This window comes from Capricornis sumatraensis, chromosome 5 (genome assembly GCF_032405125.1).
Source record: "Capricornis sumatraensis isolate serow.1 chromosome 5, serow.2, whole genome shotgun sequence".
In the NCBI taxonomy this organism is placed as follows: domain Eukaryota; kingdom Metazoa; phylum Chordata; class Mammalia; order Artiodactyla; family Bovidae; genus Capricornis; species Capricornis sumatraensis.
This window is the reverse complement of record NC_091073.1, coordinates 109,792,992-109,815,270: the sequence shown is the minus strand read 5'-3', so window position 1 is coordinate 109,815,270 and position 22,279 is coordinate 109,792,992. Positions and strand designations below refer to the sequence as shown.

General features: G+C 42.4%; 1 protein-coding gene across 1 annotated transcript in view; it reads right to left on the bottom strand.

The window, feature by feature from the left end:
- The window catches only part of LOC138079742 (probable maltase-glucoamylase 2), a 99,965-nt gene that overhangs the window by 18,804 nt on the left and 58,882 nt on the right, over positions 1-22,279 (bottom strand). The window contains exons 31-45 of the mRNA XM_068972430.1: positions 21,924-22,049; positions 20,137-20,265; positions 18,361-18,468; positions 15,214-15,276; positions 14,262-14,396; positions 12,397-12,481; positions 11,001-11,139; positions 9,517-9,650; positions 9,205-9,239; positions 8,984-9,100; positions 7,311-7,459; positions 7,118-7,202; positions 6,318-6,374; positions 5,791-5,915; positions 4,637-4,725 (exon numbers count right to left, since the gene is read on the bottom strand). Coding sequence (XP_068828531.1) covers positions 4,637-4,725; positions 5,791-5,915; positions 6,318-6,374; positions 7,118-7,202; positions 7,311-7,459; positions 8,984-9,100; positions 9,205-9,239; positions 9,517-9,650; positions 11,001-11,139; positions 12,397-12,481; positions 14,262-14,396; positions 15,214-15,276; positions 18,361-18,468; positions 20,137-20,265; positions 21,924-22,049 — 1,576 coding nt within the window. The remainder of the gene's footprint in view (positions 1-4,636; positions 4,726-5,790; positions 5,916-6,317; positions 6,375-7,117; positions 7,203-7,310; positions 7,460-8,983; positions 9,101-9,204; positions 9,240-9,516; positions 9,651-11,000; positions 11,140-12,396; positions 12,482-14,261; positions 14,397-15,213; positions 15,277-18,360; positions 18,469-20,136; positions 20,266-21,923; positions 22,050-22,279) is intronic.

Here is a 22,279-nt window from a genome sequence, read left to right as displayed (position 1 = left end):
AATGAGGTGGATTCCTAATACATAAAAGCTAAGACTGTAAAACTGACAATCTTCAGTTAGGCTATGTGATATGATCTGTGATAAATAATACATATTTGGTCTTCATCAGAGGGCCTCCCTAGCAGAGCAAGTGGTGCCACAGCAGAAGACGCAAGAAGATCCCTTGGAGAAAGAAATGGCAACCCACTCCAGTATTCCTGTCTAGAAAGTCCATGGACAGAGAAGCTGCTATAGAAGCCTAGAACTGGAATTTCAGGTGAAGAGAGCAATCAAGGTGCCTTTTGTTATGTTAATGAGGTGACTTTTGAAAAGCGACTCAGGATGGTGGCTGTGTGCTGTGTGTTGTTCTTAGTTACTCAGTTCAGTCCGAATCTTTGCGACCCCATGAACTGTAGCCTGCCTGGCTCCTGTGTCCATGGGGATTCTCCAGGCAAGAGAATGTGATTTGTGCTTCTTGTGTCTTAGCCTAAAGAGTGTTGTGGTACCAATACTGGAGTGTTGTGGTACTGGAGTGGGTTGCCATGCCCTTCTCCAGGGGATCATCCCAACCCAGAAATCGAACCCAGGTCTCCCACTAGTTGCCAGAATAACCAACTATCAGTCTTACTCTGAGACCTCTGGAAGGGAGAGGGGCTGGAGATTGCATCAGTAGCCAACGGCCAAGAATTTAAACACCATGCCTATGTAATGAAGCTTTCAAAAACAGAAAAACAACAACAGCAACAACAATAAGAAAAACACAAAGAATGAGGTCCAGAGAGCTTAGGGGTTGGAACACACATGGAAATGTGGGGAGAGGGACACACCTGGAATGGGCAGGGGAGTTCTACAACGCTTCTCTCATACTTGCCCTATGCATTGCTTCTATCTCGCTATTTCTGAGTGGTATCCTTGTGTAATACACCCATAAACTATTATGCAAAATGTTTCTCTGAGGTCTGCTACCCACTCTAGCAAATTAATCCAACTTGAGGAGGGGGTCATGGGACCCTCCGATTTATAGTTGGTCATTCAGAAGCACAGATCTAGCATCAGAAGAGGGCGGAGAAGGCAGGAGGAGGAAGTCTTGTGAAACCGACCCCTTAACCTTGGGATCTGACATGATCTCCAGTAGTTAGCGTCAGAATTGAATTGAATTGAATTGTAGCACACCCAGCTGGTGTCCCAGAGTTGCTTGTTGGTGTGGAAAAACACTCACATATACATATGTTGGAATTGGTACCACAACACTCTTTAGGCTAAGACACAAGAAGCACAAATCATATAAGAAAAGCATGAATAAATTGATGTCTAATCAAAATTAAAGTTACTCTTTGCCAGATACCATCATGGAATTGAAAGGGCAAGTCACAGACAGGGAGAACAAACCATATATTTGATAAAAGACGGTAAAATATGTAACTCATAGAACTCAGTAATAAAGACAAATGACAATAAAGAAAATGGGTGAAGGACTTGAACCTCACATAAGAAGGTATGTGAAGTGAAGTGAAGTGAAAGTCATTCAGTTGTATCCGACTCTTTGCGACCCCACAGAATATGCAGTCCATGGCATTCTCCAGGCCAGAATACTGGAGTGGGGAGACTTTCCCTTCTCCAAGGGATTTTCCCAACCCAGGGATTGAACCCAGGTCTCCTGCATTGCAAGCGGATTCTTTACCAGCTGAGCCACAAGGGAAGCCAAGAATACTGGAGTGGGTGGCCTATCCCTTCTCCAGCAGATCTTCCTGACTCAGCAATCGAACCAGGGTCTCTTGTATTGCAGGCAGATTCTTTACCAACTGAGCTATCAGGGAAGGCCTAAGAATGTATATGCTGCTAACTCACTTCAGTCGTGTCTGACTCTGTGCAACCCCATAGGTGGCAGCCCACCAGGCTCCCCCATCCCTCGGATTCTCCAGGCAAGAACACTGGAGTGGGTTGCCATTTCCTTCTCCAGTGCATGAAAGTGAAAAGTGAAAGTGAGTCGCTCAGTCGTGTCCGACTCCTAGCGACCCCATGGACTGCAGCCTGCCAGGCTCCTCCGTCCATGGGATTTGCCAGGCAAAAGTACTGGAGTGAGTTGCCATTGCCTTCTCTGAAGAATGTATATAAATGTATATAAATAACCAATAAACACATGATAAGATGCTCAACATCAAGGAAGTGCAAATCACATCCATAATGAAATGCACTATACACCTACTATAATGGTTAAAATTTTTTAATTAATTCTTAGTGTTGGTGAGGATGTAGAAAACTGGAACTCTTAATTAGTAATGTTAGTAATAGAAAACAGTACACTTTAGAAAACAATTTGGTATTTTCTTTAACCAGTAAACACACACTTGTCACATGACCAGACCCAGCAATTCCATTTCCAGGATTTTACCCAAGTGAAGTGAAAACATATGTTACAAAATGACTTATGCTCAAATAACCAGGGCAGATTATAGGTAATAGTAAAAAAATATGAAACAACTAATATGTTTATCAATAAGTAAATGGATAAATTGTGGTACTCCCACAAGATGATTATTCAGGAGTCAAAAGTAATGAACCTTATGTGCAATAAAATGGATGAATCCTTAAAAATATTTCGTTAGGTGGAAGAGGCTAAGCACAAAGAGGACATACTGTAGGATTCTATTTACATAAAACCTAGAAAAGACAAATCTAATTCATAATGTCAGAAAGCAGATCAGTGGTTGTCAGAGACTGGAAATAATAAACTGGGAGTGGGGGGCAGTTTGCTGGAAAGAAGTAGAAAGGCTTTGTGTTTACAAAAATATTCTACATATTTATTGTCATAGTAGCAAACCAACAATTGCATACGTTTGTCAAAACATATATTAATAGAACTGTAAACTTAAAATGGATACACTTTGGAGAAGGAAATGGCAACCCACTCCAGTACTCTTGCCTCGAGAATCCCATGGAGGGAGGAGTCTGGTAGACTATAGTCCACGGGGTCACAAAGAGTTGGACACAACTGAGCGACTTTACTACTACTATCAAGTTAATTAGAAAACAATAATTTTACTTTTAGGAATCTACCCTATGGAAATAATCTGAAATACAAACAAATGTTAATACTCAATGTTGTTATTTTATAACAATAAAAACTGAAAACATCCTGCACAGGGAATAACTATAGAAAGATAAATTATGGAAGATCCTCTCAATGGAATGTGATAATCATAAGGTGTGATATTGATAAGGTGTATAAAATAATATCTAGACATATTTGTGTCATTATGTTAAGTGCAAAGAAACAGGATTCACAAATTAAATATGGCAACCCACTCCAGTACTCCTGCCTGTTGAATCCTAGGAATGGAGGATCCTGGTAGGCTACAGTCCACAGGACTGCAAAGAGCTGGACACGACTGACCGACTTCACTTCACTTCATGTTTTCAACCAGAGGAGGAAATGACAACCCACCCCAGAAGTAATACCTGGAGAATCCCATGGACTGAGGAGTTATGGTCCATAGCGTCGCAAAGAGTTGGATACAACTGAAGCAACTGAGCATGCATTGTTTCAGCATTATTGAAAGTTAAGCATTATTTTAAGTTAAAATGAAAGCAAAAGGTGTTACCGCAAAAATATCAACTGGTTTTAATTTTTTTTCTAATTTTTTATCTCTAAAATGTTTTCTTTAATGATGATATGTTTACCTTTGCAATGAATAAAATCAAAAGGAGGAAACCTTTAGAAATATTTTACTTTTGTAAATAAAGAAAAAATATTTTATTTTATTGAAAAAAAAACTATAAATTCAGTAACTGCTACCTGCTACAAGATTAGAGGTCCACAGTAATAAAGTACTGGAAAATGGACATCAGTTGGTGAGAGATTGTAAATCTACAGCAATGCCTGAGGAAGAAGGTATTCCTGTTATAGTGACAAGCACCAAAATCTAAGATAGAACTATCGTGTTCCTAGACAGGGAAGAGAAAGTACACAAAGCAATATTTCATTGACATAATTATTCTTTTGACAACTTTAATTCCCAAATTCTGAGACACTAAGAAATTTTCTAAGCTCTAATATGTTTCCTGAGTGGGCCTGCACTAAAAGAGTGTTAGTCACTCAGTCATGTCTGACTCTTTGAGACCCTGGACTGGGGCCTGCCAGGCTCCTCTGTCTATGGGATTTCCCAGGCAAGGATACTGGAGTGGGTTGCCATTTCCTTCTCCAGGGGGTCTTCCCAACCCAGGGATTGAGCCCAGTCTCGTGCACTGCAGGCAGATTCTTTACTGTTTGAGCCACCCCTTTGGAGCCAAAGGGTGCCTGGTTCTAGATGGTTGGCCCAAATAGAGGTAGATCTATGAACCACTGAGAGCGGATGGTCAGCTTGATATTTGCAGTAACATTCTTATCAGAGCAAGAAAGTTATAGGGAGGTTAAGTCCCCCAGCTGAATCTATAATATCAAATTGATGATCTTACAAAGCTGGGGACCCTATACCCTTCTATTACAACTACAGCATAATATATATGAGAAACAAAAGTTGCAAAAATCCTCCCAACACCACCGCCTTATTAATAGTAGTGATAGAAACAGGTTTTCAGTTCATGCCAATTATATCCTGAGCCTCCGTGTATGGCTTCCCTGAATGCTGTGTGCGGACCCAGGAAAGCTCCTACTCACCAATGCTTTGTCCATCATCCCAGAACAGCTGACCTTCAGCTCTCCCATTGTCATCCAAAGCAACAATCAATCCCATATATTTCTGTCGGCTATTAAAAGAAAAGTTATTTTTCTATAGACTGCAGGTTGTAAGAATGAAGGACAGCTTCTTTGGACAATATATAGTCATCCAGAAAAAAAGTAAATGCATTAAAAATACACCTAAAATTCTAAAAACAGATGAGCTCAAATAAAAGATATTTAAAAGCTAACAGAATAAAATGTTTATATTTTAATGAAACATTCAATACAACTTAAATCTCCAAAAATCAAATACATACATGTTACTTACATACATATTATTAGTAATATAAGAAGCTTCTCCCCCCCACAAAAAAAAAAAACAACAATCATTTAACAGCTTCCAGATTGCTGTAGATACAATGCAGAATGCTTCTTCTGCATTCACAACTTTCCATGGCCTGATACTAACCAGCTTGATTTTTATTTACTTTATCTCTTTATCATTACTCCAGTTAAACTCAGCATGAATGGTTTACTGCCCTCCAAATTGAGCTCATTTTTCACCTTTAGTTCTTTAATCCTCCCAGTATATCCCTTTCTCTTGTTTTCATACATTCAAATTCTGTTATTCAAGACTCAGCCCAGAGCTGAAACCATGATTTTTATAGCACAAGAGTGAAAGCTAACTTCCACTAACTTCCACTTACTAACCACTAAGTAGTTGTTACTACTCTTGTTATGCATGTCTCTCTTGACATGACATGTTCTATTTTGTGTGTGTGTGTGTGTATAATTTCTCTTGAGTTCACCAAAGTAGACCTCAGGATAAGTACTAAAACTCTGGGTAGACATCACAAATCAAAGAGCTCACTCCTATTCCTGAATTTTTAAATGCTGTGGAGAGAGGTACATGATGGTACCCTCGGGAAAACGTACTTTGAACCTTTGACACAGAAGCTACACATAAAAGTTCTCCCCAAGACTGACTTCATGAACTCATTCTCCTCCAGATCCCTCTTGGAAGGTACTCTCAGAATCAGATTAATGAAACTGTCCATATTTAGTTTATCCTCCATCGAGGTGGGCCACTTCCGAAAAGGCTGCCTCGTTATGGGAGAGCAAGGCCAATAAACACCACCTCTATCCCTTACCTGGAGTGAGTGTTCATCGCAGGTTCTTGCCAAGGCAGGATGTAGCCTCCTCTGACATGAACGTTGATATGGTCCAGGGGAGCCTCCAGGACTTTCCACTCACCTGTTGATTCATTGCCCGATCCCTAGAAGGGAGAAAGTAGGCAAGGAATGATGACGAGAAAAATAGATGAAATCAGTGCCTGCTTTATCAGAAGACCTTCCTTTCCAAGAAAATCAGCAAAATACTGCAAATCGAAGCAGAAGATCTCTGGGTTTCAGCTTTGCTAAAACCTCTAAAAATCTAGCCTTTTCTCTGTATTGTCCAGAAAAGGTAGGTGGTTGAGGAGGAGTCAATGTAACATAGGCATCAGATTTTCCAATATTTATGGTTTTATGGATACTTTTATTTAAGCAAACTTTGCATGGCTGAAAGGCTGAAACTTACTGCCTTAGAAAATATGTGCTTGGAAGTCAGGAGAAAGTTCCAGGCCCCTCTCTCTGCCTGCAGGGACCAACCCAGGTCCAGAAACAATGTTAGTTCTTACCGTGCTGTAGTCATACCAACGGGCTCTGGGAAAGTAAGCCTGGACCTGAAAAGTATTCTGAAACACAAAATCAACACGTTGTTATGAATATGCCAATAATTTACTTTTAATTTTTAAAATTATCTCTGTAGAAATAAGATTAAAAATGGGAACTTGATTAATGACTTTAAGAGTTGGAAAGGTTTTATTGAGAAAGATCCTAGGAAATTCTTCTTTAAACACAGAGAAACATAACATTTATGAAAAGGTAGATTTTGCAAGGATGCAATATGACAAGATACCAAAATGAGAATCCTTTGTAGGGGTAAAGTTTCCATTAATGGAGATCTTGAAAAACAATCAAGATCTCCCTTAGAAGTTCTAGAAATGCATTTGCCTGAAAACAGTGAGCTGGATAAGACAAGCTGTAGGGCTACCCTTGTGGCTCAGTGGTAAGGAATCCAATCCGCCTGACGATGCAGGAGACACGGGTTCAATGCCTGGTCAGGGAGGATCCCACTTGCCACTAAGCACAGGGCAACTCAGTCTGTGCGCCACGACTACTGAGCCCGTGCTCGAGAGCCCAGAAGCTGCAACCACTAAGCCCACGTGCCCTAAAGCCCATGCTCCGCAGCAAGAGAAGCCACCACAATAAGAGACAGCACAGCCGGAGAGCAGGCCCCGCTCACAACCAGAGCAAAGCCCGCAGAGCAACAATGACCTAGCACAGCCAAAAAAAAAAAAAAAAATCCATGAAACGCCCTTCCTGTTCTTTAGATTATATGATTGGAGGCCACACTGAGCCACAGTGGAAAACTCACATTTTCCAGCACGGGGCTAATTAAGATGGCAGGGCCCAGCATGAACTGATGGTCTATATCCCATGTTGTGCGTTCCTCTGCAAACCTTAAAGAAAAAAAAGGTGAAAAATATGCCCATGTTGTTATGACAGTTGCAGAGGGTTGTTCCCAAGACATCCCAGACTTGTCACTGGGGGAACCCGGCTCTACTCACTCATGGAGAAGGGGTCGAACCACAGTGCTGCCCTCAGCGTGAGCCTTATGCATTAGAGTGTAGAGGTAGGGCAGCAGAGTGTATCTGGTCTGGAGGACTTTCCTTGAGAACATCTCAAAGGCTGAGTCCCAGGCCACAGGATCTTGTCTCTAAAAGGGTAAAGGAGCAAGTGGAAGGTTACCTCCTCCTTCCTAGCAGTATGAGAAAAGGACCAGCACACACATATGGGCTTTCCTGGTGGCTCAGTGGTGAAGAATTCCCCCTGCCAAGACAGGAGACATGAGTTTGATCGCTAATCTGGGAGTAACCCCTGGAGAAGGAAATGGCAACTTACTCCAGTATTCTTGCCTGGGAAGTCCCATGGACAGAAGAGCCTGGCAGGCTACAGTCTATGGGGTCATAAAGAGTCGGATTTAGCAACTAAGCACTCACGCACAGGCACATATCCCATATGTAGGTTCAGTTCAGTTCAGTTCAGCTGCTCAGTCGTGTCCGACTCTTTGCGACCCCATGAATCGCAGCATGCCAGGCCTCCCTGTCCATCACCAACTCCCGGAGTTCACTCAGACTCACGTCCATTGAGTCAGTGATGCCATTCAGCCATCTTATCCTCTGTCGTCCCCTTCTCCTCCTACCCCCAATCCCTCCCAGCATCAGAGTCTTTTCCAATGAGTCAACCCTTTGCGTGAGGTGGCCAAAGGACTGGAGTTTCAGCTTCAGAATCATTCCCTCCAAAGAAATCCCAGGGCTGATCTCCTTCAGAATGGACTGGTTGGATCTCCTTGCAGTCCAAGGGACTCTCAAGAGTCTTCTCCAACACCACAGTTCAAAAGCTGTGTAGGTTACACATCCTTTTTCCTCTAACTTCTAGCTTCCTCTTTCCCTCCATCTACCATCTTTATAAACTGGAGTTCCTTGCTTCCTTTTCTTTCCATGAACCCTTCAGGATGGGGTCTAGTCTTGGTCCTGCACGTGTGTAGAGAGAGATGGGTCTCCATGCAGCACTGACGTAACTCAGTGAGATTTAAGTAAAATACAAACCCATCATTTCTAAAAGCAAAGGGAGCCTCTTTTTATTTCAGCTCCGTAGGGAGCCATAAACATTTCTCCTCACAGGCATGAATAACCCAAGAGATGGGAAAAAGTATATTCTTCAAAAATGGTTGGTAGTCTGGGCTTTTGAACTCTGTGGATTTTCCAAGCACTGGAGTTGCTGGTGATTTTATAATTTTTCACCATACAAATAAGTACGATGTTCTTGAGCGTTAAGAAGTGGTGGGGTTTCCCTGATGGCTCAGTGGTAAAGAATCTACCTGCCAGTTAGGGAGACACAAGTTCAATCCCTGACCTGGGAAGATCCCATATGCTGCGGAGCAACTATGCCGGTGCACCAAAGCTATTGAGCCCACACTCTAGAGCCCAGGAGCCGCAACTGCTGAGCCCAAACTGCTGCCACCACTAAAGCCCACAGGCCCAGAGCCCGTGCTCCACAACAGCAGAAGCCTGGACACTGCAGCTAGAGACTAGACCCTCCTCGCCGCAACTAGAGAAAAAGTCCACACAGCAATGAGGGCCCAGTACAGCCAAAAATAAACAAATACGTAAATAGAATTACAAGAGGAAGTTGTGATGTGAGGACACGGAACACCCGCACCATAACCCGCTTCCCTCACCCTGGTCCCGAATGTGTTGTGGTTCCTGGCAAATGGATAAAACGCCCCCAGCTGCATCCAGCGAACACACATCTCATACTCAGCATCTCCAAAGAATCCACAGATGTCTGCTCCTGTCTGAGAAGATGCAAAATCAGAGCATGTTTTAAGTGGGACTTTGTGTGTTTCAGACACACCGAAATCTGAACTAGGGGATTCATCATGGCCCCAGTAGGACTTACATAGGAGATTCCAAAGAGACTGCATTCCATCATGCCTGCGGGGAGAAGATACAGCTGCATTGGACACAGGAGAGCAGACCGTGGGAAGGGTAGGTTTGACCTGTCTCTTCTGTTCCACATTTGAAAGCTCTGAGCCGCTCGTGGTGAAAATGTCAAAAGACGGGTGTGCATTAAAACTCACACACACACAGAGCACTCAGCTCCCGTGGCTTTCACTGACCGCATGGAGGATAATTAGACACGACAACCCCGCTGAGGAGCACTCCAGCCCCCTCCCCCCATGGAGAGGCCCCAGGATGAGAGCCCACACACCAATGATTGACTTCTTCAGCTGGTCCCACGCGGCCGTGTTGTCGCCCAGCCAGTGTCCTCCCCAGCGGCCAGAAGAGGGGAAAGTGGAGCGAGTGATGACGATCCCTCGCTGTCCCGTCACCTCCTGCACGGCTCTGCTCGGAGGGGGACAAGGGGGCGAGCTGAGGGTGAATTTGAGGCTGGACAGTTGAGGCACTTTATCATAAAGAGTAGCTGCAGCCTGGAGTGTAAGGCAGCAGAGTGCTGCTCCATTTTAAGCCAGAAAGCATCTGCTATTTAAGTGATGCTGACAGTCCCAATCAACTTCCCAGCAGAACAACTGCAGATGGAGCATCAACTAAAACATGGATTTCTTTTTCTTTAAAAAAATGTCTTAATTAAAAAATGCTATCTTATTTTGGAATATAGTTGATTAACAATATGTGGATTTCTTTTCTTAAAAAAATTAATTAGCTGTCTACTTCTAGGTATGAGGAGGGCTGGGGTAAGACAGATATTCATAGAACAATTACTCTATCCCAGGTATTGTACCGGTCATGTTCATGTGTGCAGTCTCACAACCCTGGCCTCCTTTTACTGTCAGGAAACTGAGGCTCAAAGGAGAGAGATAATTTGTCAGTCATTTAAAGAGCAACGAGGTAGATCTGGTACCCAAATAAAACTATATATGACTACAGCTCCTTTTGGTAATATGCTCTCTGCTAGGCTAATCCTCAAAATGCAGGAAAAACTTTGCACAGAGGGACAAATACACGTAAAAGATGTTTAAATATTTATCAATGGAAGGTCAGTCTTCTGTAAGATGCTTTAGCTCAAAAATGAAAACAAGATATGAGAGAAAAATCAGTGGAACAAAAGAGAAAATCTACTGATAGATGCTGGTGTATGATGTAATCCAAATATTTGCTAAAGAAAGCATCACATCAATAGGCAGAGATAAAGTATTCAGTAAGTGACAACAGGAAAATAAGTTAGCTATAGCGGAAACAAATCCATTTAGGTTACTGCCAATATTTTACACAAGTCCAAAAATGGACAGGGATGCATGGGCATGCATGCGTGCGCACGCACGTGCACACACACACACACACACACACACACACACACACACCCCAGTGAGAGGTAATGAAGGCAAGAAATAAGGCAGGGGTATCCCCAGTGGCTCAGCAGTAAAGAATCCTCCTGCAATGCAGGAGTCATAGAAGATGCAGGTTCGATGAAGATCCCCTGGAGCGGGACATGGCAACCCACTCCAGTCTGCTTGTCTGGAGAATCCCCATGGACAGAGGAGCCTGGTGGGCTGCAGTCCATAGGGTTGCACAGAGTCGGACATGACTGAGGTGACTTAACACATACACACAGAATAAGGGTAGATGCCCGTGATGCAAAGAACTTTGTCCCTGACCATGTCAGAACTCTAGACACTTACAGCCATGGGAAGAAATGAAAATTGTCTTGCTGGCCAATGACAAAAGCACACTCACTCGTACGTGGGTCTGGTCTGGGCCCAGCCATAAAGGCTGTGCACGTCGTAGTGGCGCACCGGTGAGCCATCGGGCAGCACCTGCTGGCTCTCCATGCACAGGGTCTGGCTGCTCAGGCCCTGGTCCCGGGACTCCAAATCTGGGAGGAAATGCAGAGTTAATTCTTACAAAACCTGATTTGCACATTCACCAGAAATGCCCATCATCTTCACATTTCTCAACTTCAGCCAACATCCTCGTTACCAATAACAGCTCCAGTTTTAAGAATTTTTTGTTATCAGGGTCCTGTGGCTGCTTAATTAATGAAAGGTAAGAATAGGGTGTAGAGCCAGGAAGGGCACCCTTCTGTTTGCTCCAACTCCAATAGCCACAGGGGGCTGCCAGAGTCCAGTTAGGACACGAGAAACCCCTTTGTGGTTATGATCGTCTCTTCCACTAGATGGTAATGTTCTCAAGGGAACGGGTCCTATTTCATCACTGCACTAGTATGGCTAAAGCTTTCTGATTTGTCATCACTTATCTGATACATAGATATTAAATTAAGGAAAGAAGGAGAAAAAGGCAGAAAGGAAGGAAGGAGAAAGGAAGGGAGGAAGGGAGAGAGGAAGGAAGGAAGGAGCTAGTGAGCAGCAGGAAGCCTAGCAGTGACCCACAATTCAGGCAATGTGGAGTCCACGAATTACTGGGACAGTGCTGTTAATGAAGTGAGTCACTTCCTTCCCTAGGCAAGAGTTCAAGTAAGGTACGAGTTCAAGGCAAGGAAAGAGTTCACCTTGTAAGGTGTTCAGCTCCTAAGACACCTTTAAACCCAGGGCCCATTGACATTCTTTTTCTGCTTTTACCACGGGACAAACAGGGAGTATCTTTCATGCAGTTTCTGTGAACACGGGCAGAAGGAGGTGACGGAGCTAGATTTCCATCATCTAGTCAAACGAGTGAAGTGTGTATGTAGGGGGTGTGTGTGTGTGTGTGTGTGGTAGGTGTGTATGTGTGTCTTTGTGGTGCATGTGTAGTATGTTGCAGGGTGTGTGATGTGTGTGGTGTGTGACATGTCTGTATGTGCACGTGTATGGTGTGTGTGCAGTGTAGTGTGTGGTATGTATGTATGGTGTGTGTGGTGTGCAGGGGGTGATTGGGAGTTTCAGTTATCAGTCCATACTCATCACTATAACCAGATGCACATTGTTGCTTGGTTTCTTTCATACCACAGCATGCTATTGTTTCTATGCTTGATTAGTTGTTTATTTGCACTTATTCAAAGTTACTCTCTTTGGGATTTTACGTCAGATTTAAAAGTGTTTTCTTGCCAAAATTAGGCTTCACTTTAACAATAACAGGAAAATTTGCAAGGCTTTTGAGCAGAGAAGTAATTTGGTGAAGACATCATTTTACATACATGGCACATAGGGTGGATTATTAAGAATTTCATTGCTGCAGCCCGTGACAGATCCATTCACAAAGTTCGATGGTTCATTCATGTTCTGCAATGAGATAGCAAAAATAAAAAAAAAATTCTGTGGGTCAGAGGCAGCATGGGCCTCCCTGTAGATGACACTGACCTCACAGAGACAAGGTCAAATTCACACCAGCTGGTTGCATCACTAACTGTGTAATCTCAACCCAAAAGGATTCTAAGAAATCATTTTGGTTTAAGAAGAGTGTTAAACCTCTAGTTTACTTGGCATTTTTAGACCTGTGAGGATTGGCTTATAGTGACAAAATACTGAAATTAGGCTGGAATCATGACCTAAGTAAATCTCCTTTTGATTCATCTCCCCACACAAGCCCATCTTTTCTGTATGGATGACTCACTTTTTATCTGTGGCTAATGGTTATCATAATCTCCTCATTATCAATAGTTTAGATTATTGATTCTGACATCAGCATCGACCTAAAACCAGGAGAAATCTCTAACTTTCTACAGTAGATACACGGTCCTAAAAAGTTGTAGGTAACTCAGAAACAATCTAGAAATCAAATAATACTTGCAGGGATCTATTACTTAAATGCAAGAAATAGCAGTTCCCGAGGTGAATATTCACAGCCTACATTATCAATGGAAAACTTAAAATATTGTATATTAGGTGATCTTAAGTGAAAGTGAAGTCGCTCATTTGTGTCCGACTCTTTGTGACCTCGTGGACTGTAGCCCACCAGGCTCCTCCATCCATGGGATTTTCCAGGCAAGAGTACTGGAGTGGGTTGCCATTTCCTACTCCAGGGGCTTTTCCTGACCCAGGGATTGAACCCAGGTCTCCACATTGCAGGCAGACACTTTTACTGTCTGAGCCACCAGGGAAGCCCCTGGTGATCTTAAGTAGGACATACTAAAATGCAAAGGCAAGCTGTTTGGGAGGACTCTTGGCTACTGGAGTTATTTAGCTACACCTTTCTTGCAGTGGGACAAACACCACAGAGCTGTTGGGATCTGTGTTCCTCAGGGCTCGCCCCATCTCTTCACAGTTTGGGTTAATCTGTGTCCTTCTGTGCACCTACTCTGGGTCTGCCTATCCTGATGGTGACCAGGGAAGCCCCAGGGCCGCCAGTGGGTGGCTGAGAGGTTTGTCTCTGGGTCAATGGCAAGCTTCTTTCAGCCTGGCCCAAACTGGAGAAGCTCTTCAGAGGTAACCTGGAATATGGTTGGGAGCTCAGACCACTGCACAGTGGAGGAGGAAACTGGGGCACTGATATGCTTCCCACTCCTAGAAAAACACCAACAGAGGAGACTTCGAATGAGTGTCCCAGAGACATCTCAGGAAGCCCTGCTCTTAAGCCCAACCAACAAGCATAGCAAGCGTTGGAATGGACCTTTGAAGCTGGCATTTTCCCAGCCCTGTGATGAATATCAGTTGCCTCTGATCCATGACTTGCCCACCCCTGGCCCTGCCCTGTATCACATGACGGGCTCTTGGGCTCCTTTAGCACTGGCCTCTGTGTAGGTCTGGCCAATGGAAAGCATTGGCAAGAGGTTAGAGGGTGGGAGCTAAGAGAAATCAGGTATGTGTCCCTCTTTCTTTTTCAGGCAGCAACTTGAGCGGTGGCTCATTGCTTTCAGGGACTCCAACTTCCACCAGGCAGTATGTCCCTGGGCAGACGTATGATTCTCTCTGCTCTTCCTGGTGGTCCCAGCACCTCAGCTCTATAACAGCATCCTTCTCATCCACTCCTCCAGCCCTAGCTTGCTGCTTTAGTAGGTTCTGAGTTATCTCCCTGAGTTTTGACTGCTAATGCTTTCAAAGAAAGGCATGAAAGATGACTTACAATCCACAATCCATCAAACTTCAAGCTCTTCTCTGGCTCTCGAGGGTTTCTGTAGAGCTCTTCTATCTCCCTCTTCCACCAGGCAGCTGTGCTGTTCCGCAAGAAGTCAGGAAAAGCAACGTGGGCTTTGAACAGCTGTAAGGATGACACATGCTCTTATGTGGGGTCTCAGCCTGTCTGGGAAGGGGGGTGCACAAGGATCGGGAAGAGGAGACAAGCAGGTATTTGTGCAAGGCTTTGCCCACTCAGTGTGTGCCCTAACCTCATATCAGTGACTGCAGCTGCACAGAGTTTACTGTGGACACACACACACCAGAAAAGGTGACTCCATTCTCTCTTTTCCTAGAAGGTTAGATAGTCTTTAAGTCCCATTTTAAACATGGGATTCACTTTACGATTAGGCATGTCATCATATAAACAGGAAAATTAACCATCAGCGTCTAAACAGTCAAACTTCAGAGCACAAGTGCTTTTACCACGTTGGCCATATCAAGGAGATCAGTCATGCAGGGAAATGTGAGCTGCAGTGTGGATGGGATGCTGGATGCCCAAGACTGATGTGGCATCAAGTGCTGAGTCAAGGCCATTGCTCCTTTCAAGTGGCCAGCACTTTCTTCTAAATGTAGACGATTCGTTAAAACCCAATCTGTTCATAACCTCTCCAGTGAAAAGATCCCAGACTTTCCTTCATTATTTTTCAAGCAACATTAAGTTCAAACAAAATACAACCCGTTGAAGGTGCACAGGTAGAGGTATTTCATGCATGATTCCCTTCTGTACAATTCCAGTTTAGCTGCCTGCTGGGTTTCCATTTGGGGAAAATTTTGCTTCCAGAAAATTACCCGTTGACAAGTATACTCAACTCAGAGCTACTTAACCAAACATCAGGGTAAAACTCATAAGTATCCAGATGTGTAGAACCATGTAGACAAAAATCTGTGCATTACTGTACCTTAACCTGAGTTTCGAGATCAAGGGACCCATCCACATTCACGTTGGGCAGATCTGGCAAAACCTAGAAAAAAAAGAAAAAGAAAAATTAAAATCTTTAAAAAGCATTGCGCATAGACCATGAGATGTTTCACATGTTAGACTCAAATGACATGCATCTCCATACAATTCTGGGGGATATTTGCCATTAATTAAATTTCAAAGTCTGAATATATGAAATTTTGTTAGGTGAATATAGGTTAGGATCTCTTGATTCATTCCATCAGTTTTCAAAATTTTACTTTGGAATGCTATTAACTAAATCCCTTCTAAGCACATCCTCTGTACAATCACTTTGCAAATGATGATTTTTTCACTGATCTGCCTATCACAGACTTGGAACAAATTTCCCCTTATAAAAAATACATATTAAGTGTGACTCTAAAGGAATAAGATTGATTTCTGTTCACAACCCATACGCTTAGCCTCAATGCTTTTAAGCAGTATCACAACTTACTAGGGACCCCAAGTATACACAGCATTAAAAAATTCATAGTATCAACCAATTTCGTCTATAACTAGAAGGACATTAACTATATACATTTTGGACTTCCTAGGGGGCTCAAATGACAAAGCGTCAGCCTACAATGCGGGAGACCTGGGTTCAATCCTTGGGTTGGGAAGATCTCCTGGAGAAGGAAATGGCAACTCACTCCAGTATTCTTGCCTGAAATATCCCATGGACGGAGGAACCTGATAGGCTCTAGTCCATGGGGTCACAAAAACTCAGACACGACCACATTTTCACTTTTCAACTACATACATTGATTCATTCATTCATTCCAAAAATACTAAACGTTTACTACATGCCAGGCTCACTTCTGTAATCTGTATCTGCTGAGCCTTAAGTAAGAAAGAGTCCTTGTTTTCTCCGAGGTCACAGATGGGACAGAAGCACTAGGTTGCACGTTACACTCTCTGAGAGTCGCAATACAGAAGAGGGAGAACACAGCTGGTGTTGAATGCTTCCTGAGAGTGAGCATTTAGGCTGGCCTCGAAGTACGGGTATTATTTGGGCAAGTTGGGAAGGAACATTCAAAGGCACTTGAACAGGGCATTAACCCAGAGCAGGAGTGTTGCAGCAAAACAGAAACAAGTGAACAGCCTTTGGCACATACCAGCCAAACAGGCCTACAATGGTTTTGGTTATTCTTTAGCTGTTACTACTAACGGACTCTTGAGAAACCTGCACGCAGGTCAGGAAGCAATAGTTAGAACTGGACATGGAACAACAGACTGGTTCCAAATAGGAAAAGGAGTACGTCAAGGCTGTATATTGTCACCCTGCTTATTTAACTTATATGCAGAGTACATCATGAGAAACGCTGGACTGGAAGAAACACAAGCTGAAATGAAGATTGCCAGGAGAAATCTCAATAACCTCAGATATGCAGATGACACCACCCTTATGGCAGAAAGTGAAGAGGAACTAAACAGCCTCTTGATAAAAGTGAAAGAGGAGAGTGAAAAAGTTGGTTTAAAACTCAACATTCAGAAAATGAAGATAATGAATGGTATCTAGTCCCATCACTTCATGGGAAATAGATGGGGAAACAGTGGAAACAGTGTCAGACTTTATTTTTGGGGGCTCCAAAATCACTGCAGATGGTGACTGCAGCCATGAAATTAAAAGACGCTTACTCCTTGGAAGAAAAGTTATGCCCAACCTAGATAGCATATTCAAAAGCAGAGACATTACTTTGCCAACAAAGGTTCATCTAGTCAAAGCTATGGTTTTTCCAGTAGTCATATATGGATGTGAGAGTTGGACTATAAAGAAAGCTGAGTGCCGAAGAATTGATGCTTTTGAACTGCGGTGTTGGAGAAAACTCTTGAGAGTCCCTTGGACAACAAGGAGATCCAACCAGTCCATCCTAAAGGAGATCAGTCTTGAATAGTCATTGGAAGGACTGATTCTGAAGCTGAAGCTCCAATACTTTGGTCACCTGATGCGAAGAGCTGACTCCTTGGAAAAGACCCTGATGCTGGGAAAGATTGAGGAGGACAAGGGGACGACAGAGGATGAGATGGTTTGATGGCATCACCGACTCAATGGACATGCATTTGAGTAAACCCTTGGAGTTGGTGATGGACAGAGAAGCGTGGTGTGCTGCAGTCCATGGGGCTGCAAAGAGTCGGATACGACTGAGCAACTGAACTGAGCTGAACTAACAGACGCTTGTAGCTGGACTTGTCCTTCACAAAGCTAATTACTCTCTGATTCCATATAGATTATACTCTATGCTTGGCATTCTTCTCCTCCTACACTCCTGTAGCATTCTCCATTTCAGAAAGAAGGTCCTGGGCTGATAACTTCAGGGACACCAGACTTGGCTGCTCAGTTGCCTGATGACAGCTGTGGCCATTTTGAAACTTGGCAGCAGGGAAAAAAAAAAAATCAAGACATTCAAGAGGATATAAAACCTCTCCCTATTCCTAAGAGAGCAGGGCACAATTATTGAGTCACTAATCCGCTGTTTTTCCCTTTTGCCTGGTAAAAATAATAAAGCTAATCTTTTCTATTTCCTCCAAATGTTGCCTCTGTATTTCTATTCGGCATCGGTAGACAAGAAGCCAAGATGAAGCAGCATGAGATATTTACAGAGCAACACTGGCTAGGAGCTACTGTCATCCAGAGTCAGGAAGTCCACTTAAAATCTTGTTGCTAAGAGTCGAACAATAAGTATGAGGATTGAGGCCACAAAAGGGAATGAAAGGAGATAAGAGAAGGAGATTAATTTATAGCATTCAGTGATTTATTTACATACGGATTAAGCATCCTGGGTCAAAGATGACAGTGGGTGACTGAGAGACAGATTTCAAAGTCCTTTTCAAAGGGATTCTTTATCTTTGTTAAATGACCAGTTGGCATGTATAAGGGGTGGGTCATTGGAATACTTGCAGACAATAAAACAAGGCTCACCGATATTTTAGAGGATTAGACCTGAAACCTTAGCCTTGTTAATGTTTATTGAGCTAATCAGTATCAGACAGATTTCTACTCATTCACAATTTATAAATTACCCAATATATATTGCCAAGAGTTATTGCATCTCTTTTAATCAATTGTGATACTGATTAATTATAGGCACCTTATCCAAAATCTTACCTTTCCCCAGACAATATCACTGTTGTCTGGCCATTTGATGAACACATCACTTTCCTTCCCTCTGGTGAATGTGAGATACTGGGTCTCATTGCCAGAAATGGCTGGGTCCTGCAGGGAAAGGGTTTAGAACAGCAGATATGAGAAAAACGTCACCAAGAAATCTCCTCTCTAAATTTTTAACAATTCACAGTACAGAAAGAAATGGTGAGAAAGAATTACAACACCACACACACATCCCATGGATAACTGAGAGCAAAAAACTTTATTGATGTTTCTCTATAACATTATTCATTTATTTTTTTGGCTGCAACGTGTGGCATGTGGGATCTTAGTTCCCCAACCAGGGATCAAACCCACGCTCCCTGCATTGAAGTGTGAAGTCTTAGCCACTGGACCACCAGGAAGTCCCTCTCTATAACATTCTTGAGGGAAAAAAGTATGCTAATGTTTGAAAACAATTCCTGGAGATAAACCAGGTTAATAAAACATTACTCTCAAGTGGAGAAGTATAATTGATTGTGTTTCCACAATGTAATGGCAATAGTCCTTAAGAACATGAAATTCCTTTCTTCTATTCTGTGACCCAACTTGTCTATTTCAAGTTCTCTTCCCTGTTCAGTCTATCTCATACCTGCCTCAACTGCTCTCTAAATAGCATCATATTTCACAACTGTCATAGAAATTGTCACTACCTATCTGGAACTATCTTTTTTTAATGTTTATTTTTTGGAGGTCTCACTCCAAAAGAATAAAATCTCTGTAAGGAAAAGGACATCTTTTTTTTTTTTTTAAGACATCTTATTCTCTTAGATTATAAATACATTTTTTAGAAGAGTGATTTTCAAAGACCCAATGTTATTTAATACTTGAATGAATGAATGAAAAAAAGTCAGAGAATAATGCTGTAATTCCTGGAGGCTATAAGGAAGGGTCATTTGTAGGTAACTACTTCTGTGTTTGACAAGATACAGCTTCCAATGTAAAATGTGTGCTCAGTCGCTCAGGCAAACCCAATTCTTTGTGACCCCATGGACTGTAGCCTTCCAGGCTCCTTCTGCCCATGGGATTTCACAGGCAAGAATACTAGAGTGAGTTGCCATTTCTTCTTCCAGGGGATCTTCCCAATCCAGGGATCGAATCATTGCCTCTTGTCTCCTGCATTAGCAGGCAGATTCTTTATCACTGTACCACCTGGTAAGCCCCCAATATGAAATAATAAACTGATATTCTGGATCTTAAATCAGTTGTTTGTGAATTTAATTAAGAAGAAATAAGTCCCTTAAACCTCACCATTGTTGAGTACTGGTAATGGTAACTTAAGAGGTTTTTGAGCCCCTAAGGGAAAAATGAGATTAAGATACAGCTATTTTCTCTGAGGCATAGCCTGAAACAGTGAAACACACACACTCTCTCTCTTCTTTACTGTGTGTGCGTGTGTTTTTGTTTTTTTTTGGAGGCTAAATCTAGTGTTACACACTCTTTTGTACTTTTGGCTGTTAACTAGCATAACTCTACCAAAAGAATGTAACAATAAATTACCTCCAAACAACACAGTTATGAAAAATAAATATTGCAATCCATCATCTTTTAAAAGCCATTTTCATTCATTCTTCCTTTGTTTATTTGCTTTTTAATACTTTAAAAAACTTATAGATTCATAAGAAGTTACAAAAAATGTTCAGGAGGTCTTCTGTATTTTTCATCCAGTTTCCCTCAATGGTACTAGTTTTGAACTATAGAAGCAGAAAACAGGATCTAATCTTTCTAAATACCTACCAGAGCAAGAACAAATCTCGTGCCATTTTTCTTCATTTGCTCAATCAGGAGACCAAGATTTTGAAAGCTGGGGCTGAGGGTGAAGTCCAGGTTCCGGTCCATGTAGTCAGTGTCTACATGCTGGACATCCTGTAGAAGGAAGCAAGCAGGAGCTCTTCAGGGGACACAAACTGCTTGGCCGGGCTCTGGCCCTGCTGCCTGCAGACTCCAGACCAGGCCTCGCTGGACGCCTTCTCTGTTACTCTCCTAGACTGGCTTTTCAGTTCTGCTGATTGAAATTGCTTTCTGATCCCTACACCCAGCTCACCGGTCCCCATTCTTTCCCATGCTGCTCCTCCAACTGTGTTCCCTCCCACTCCTTCCCTCAATTTACGTCTTTCCATTCTTCAGATCGCAAACTCAGTGAGCCTACTAAACAAAATGATAGTTGAATGTTCAAGGGTAGAAAGCCATACTTGCCTGAGAAACATATCTGTGTCTTTCCCCCCTCCCTCCAGTAAACCTGACGGAATTTATTCACATTTAGAACTACATTGTTTTCTAGTTTTCTAGAATGTATTTATTTCTGCCACTCTCATTTGACTGGATGAGCCTGGAGTGAGAACCTTGTCTTCTCTATAAAGCACCAACTCAGGTTTCGGCACATGAAATTCACTTAATCCTTGATTGTTGGATAATAACATCAAGTAGTTAGTATTCAGTTCCTGGTGGGGAGATGATGATTCTTTTTAACCTGAAAGTGATAACCACCTGTATTGCCTTAAGACTTTAAGTAAAACTTCTTCGAGGGAGGAGAGATTTGTTCATAAGCCAAAACTCAGAAAGAATGAATGAACAAATTATTAACATTAATTGTCTCTGTGAGGTATATCCATGGATTTTCTTTTTAGTCTTTTAATTTTCCCATCTTTTCTAATTTATATTTAATAAGTATCTAGAATAGCAGTCTATAAAAAGAAAAATTAAGCCTGGATGAATGTTTCAAATTATCTTTGATGAGAATATCATAATGCTTTATTTTATTCTCAGCTGCCAATCATTAATTGTCCTCCAAAACCTCAGGAGGTGAATTGAGAGCAAAACAACTGCGTGATGAGAAACTGATCATTACAAGAGGATAAAGAGCATGCTATTTATGGAATTCTGTCTGTTGACAGCAAATGACTGCACTTCTGGGCTTTATGGAGAAGGCAATAGCAACCTACTCCAGTGTTCTTGCCTAGAGAATTCATGGACAGAGCCTGGTGGGCTACAGTCCATGGGGTCACAAAGAGTTGGATAAGACTTTGCTTGTGTGTACTACTGTTCTGAGATTGTAGCTGTAGGATATGCTTATGTGTATGTGTGTGTTTAAGAAAAAGTGACAGCTTAGTATTAACTGGTTTCATTCATATTGTCCTTTTATAGCCACTCTCTCCAAGAATAGCCACAGTACAATTTCCTAAAATGGTTATAATCTTGAGATGATTTTCAGGCCCCAAAGTCATGCCTCAAAGCCCAGCCATGGCTACTGCAGGATATTCCTGGCAAGAGGCAGGAACAGTATCCCCCAAGCATCCCTCAAACTGCTGAAGGATTTATGCAACTCTGAGTCTGCAACCCTTGATTTTAAAGGGTGGCCTGAAATAAATTTAAGAGGTAATGTTTCTAGCTCCACAGCTACATTTTTTCTTCATACTAAAGTAGTCATCACTACTTGAATGAATTTCTATGAAGATTTTCCAATCTATACTTAGCCACAAATTCCCACCACTAATTAAACCACAGACTGAATGAGGGTATCATACGTAGGGAATCTGAGCAGCCGTCATTGCAACATACAAACTGGAGATTTCATAATCATCCTGGTATCCATAGCGACTCAGCTGGAATCCCAAGGCCCAATAGGGAATCATTGCTGGCCGACCAATCAACTAAAATAAAAAAGAAAAATAGACTCAATTACATTTCTTTGGGAAGAAAAGATGATTGGCTTCTACTTGAAGCAACTTGAGCTCTTCTATGAAGCTATCTCATCTAAGAGGCCTCCGTCAAGAAAAATAAGAAAGTCAAATAAATATGGATTAACCATAGAGATGCAGAATGATAGAAAGTCTCTCTATAAACAGTATCCACTCTAGGAAACCTGAGAACTCAGTGATTA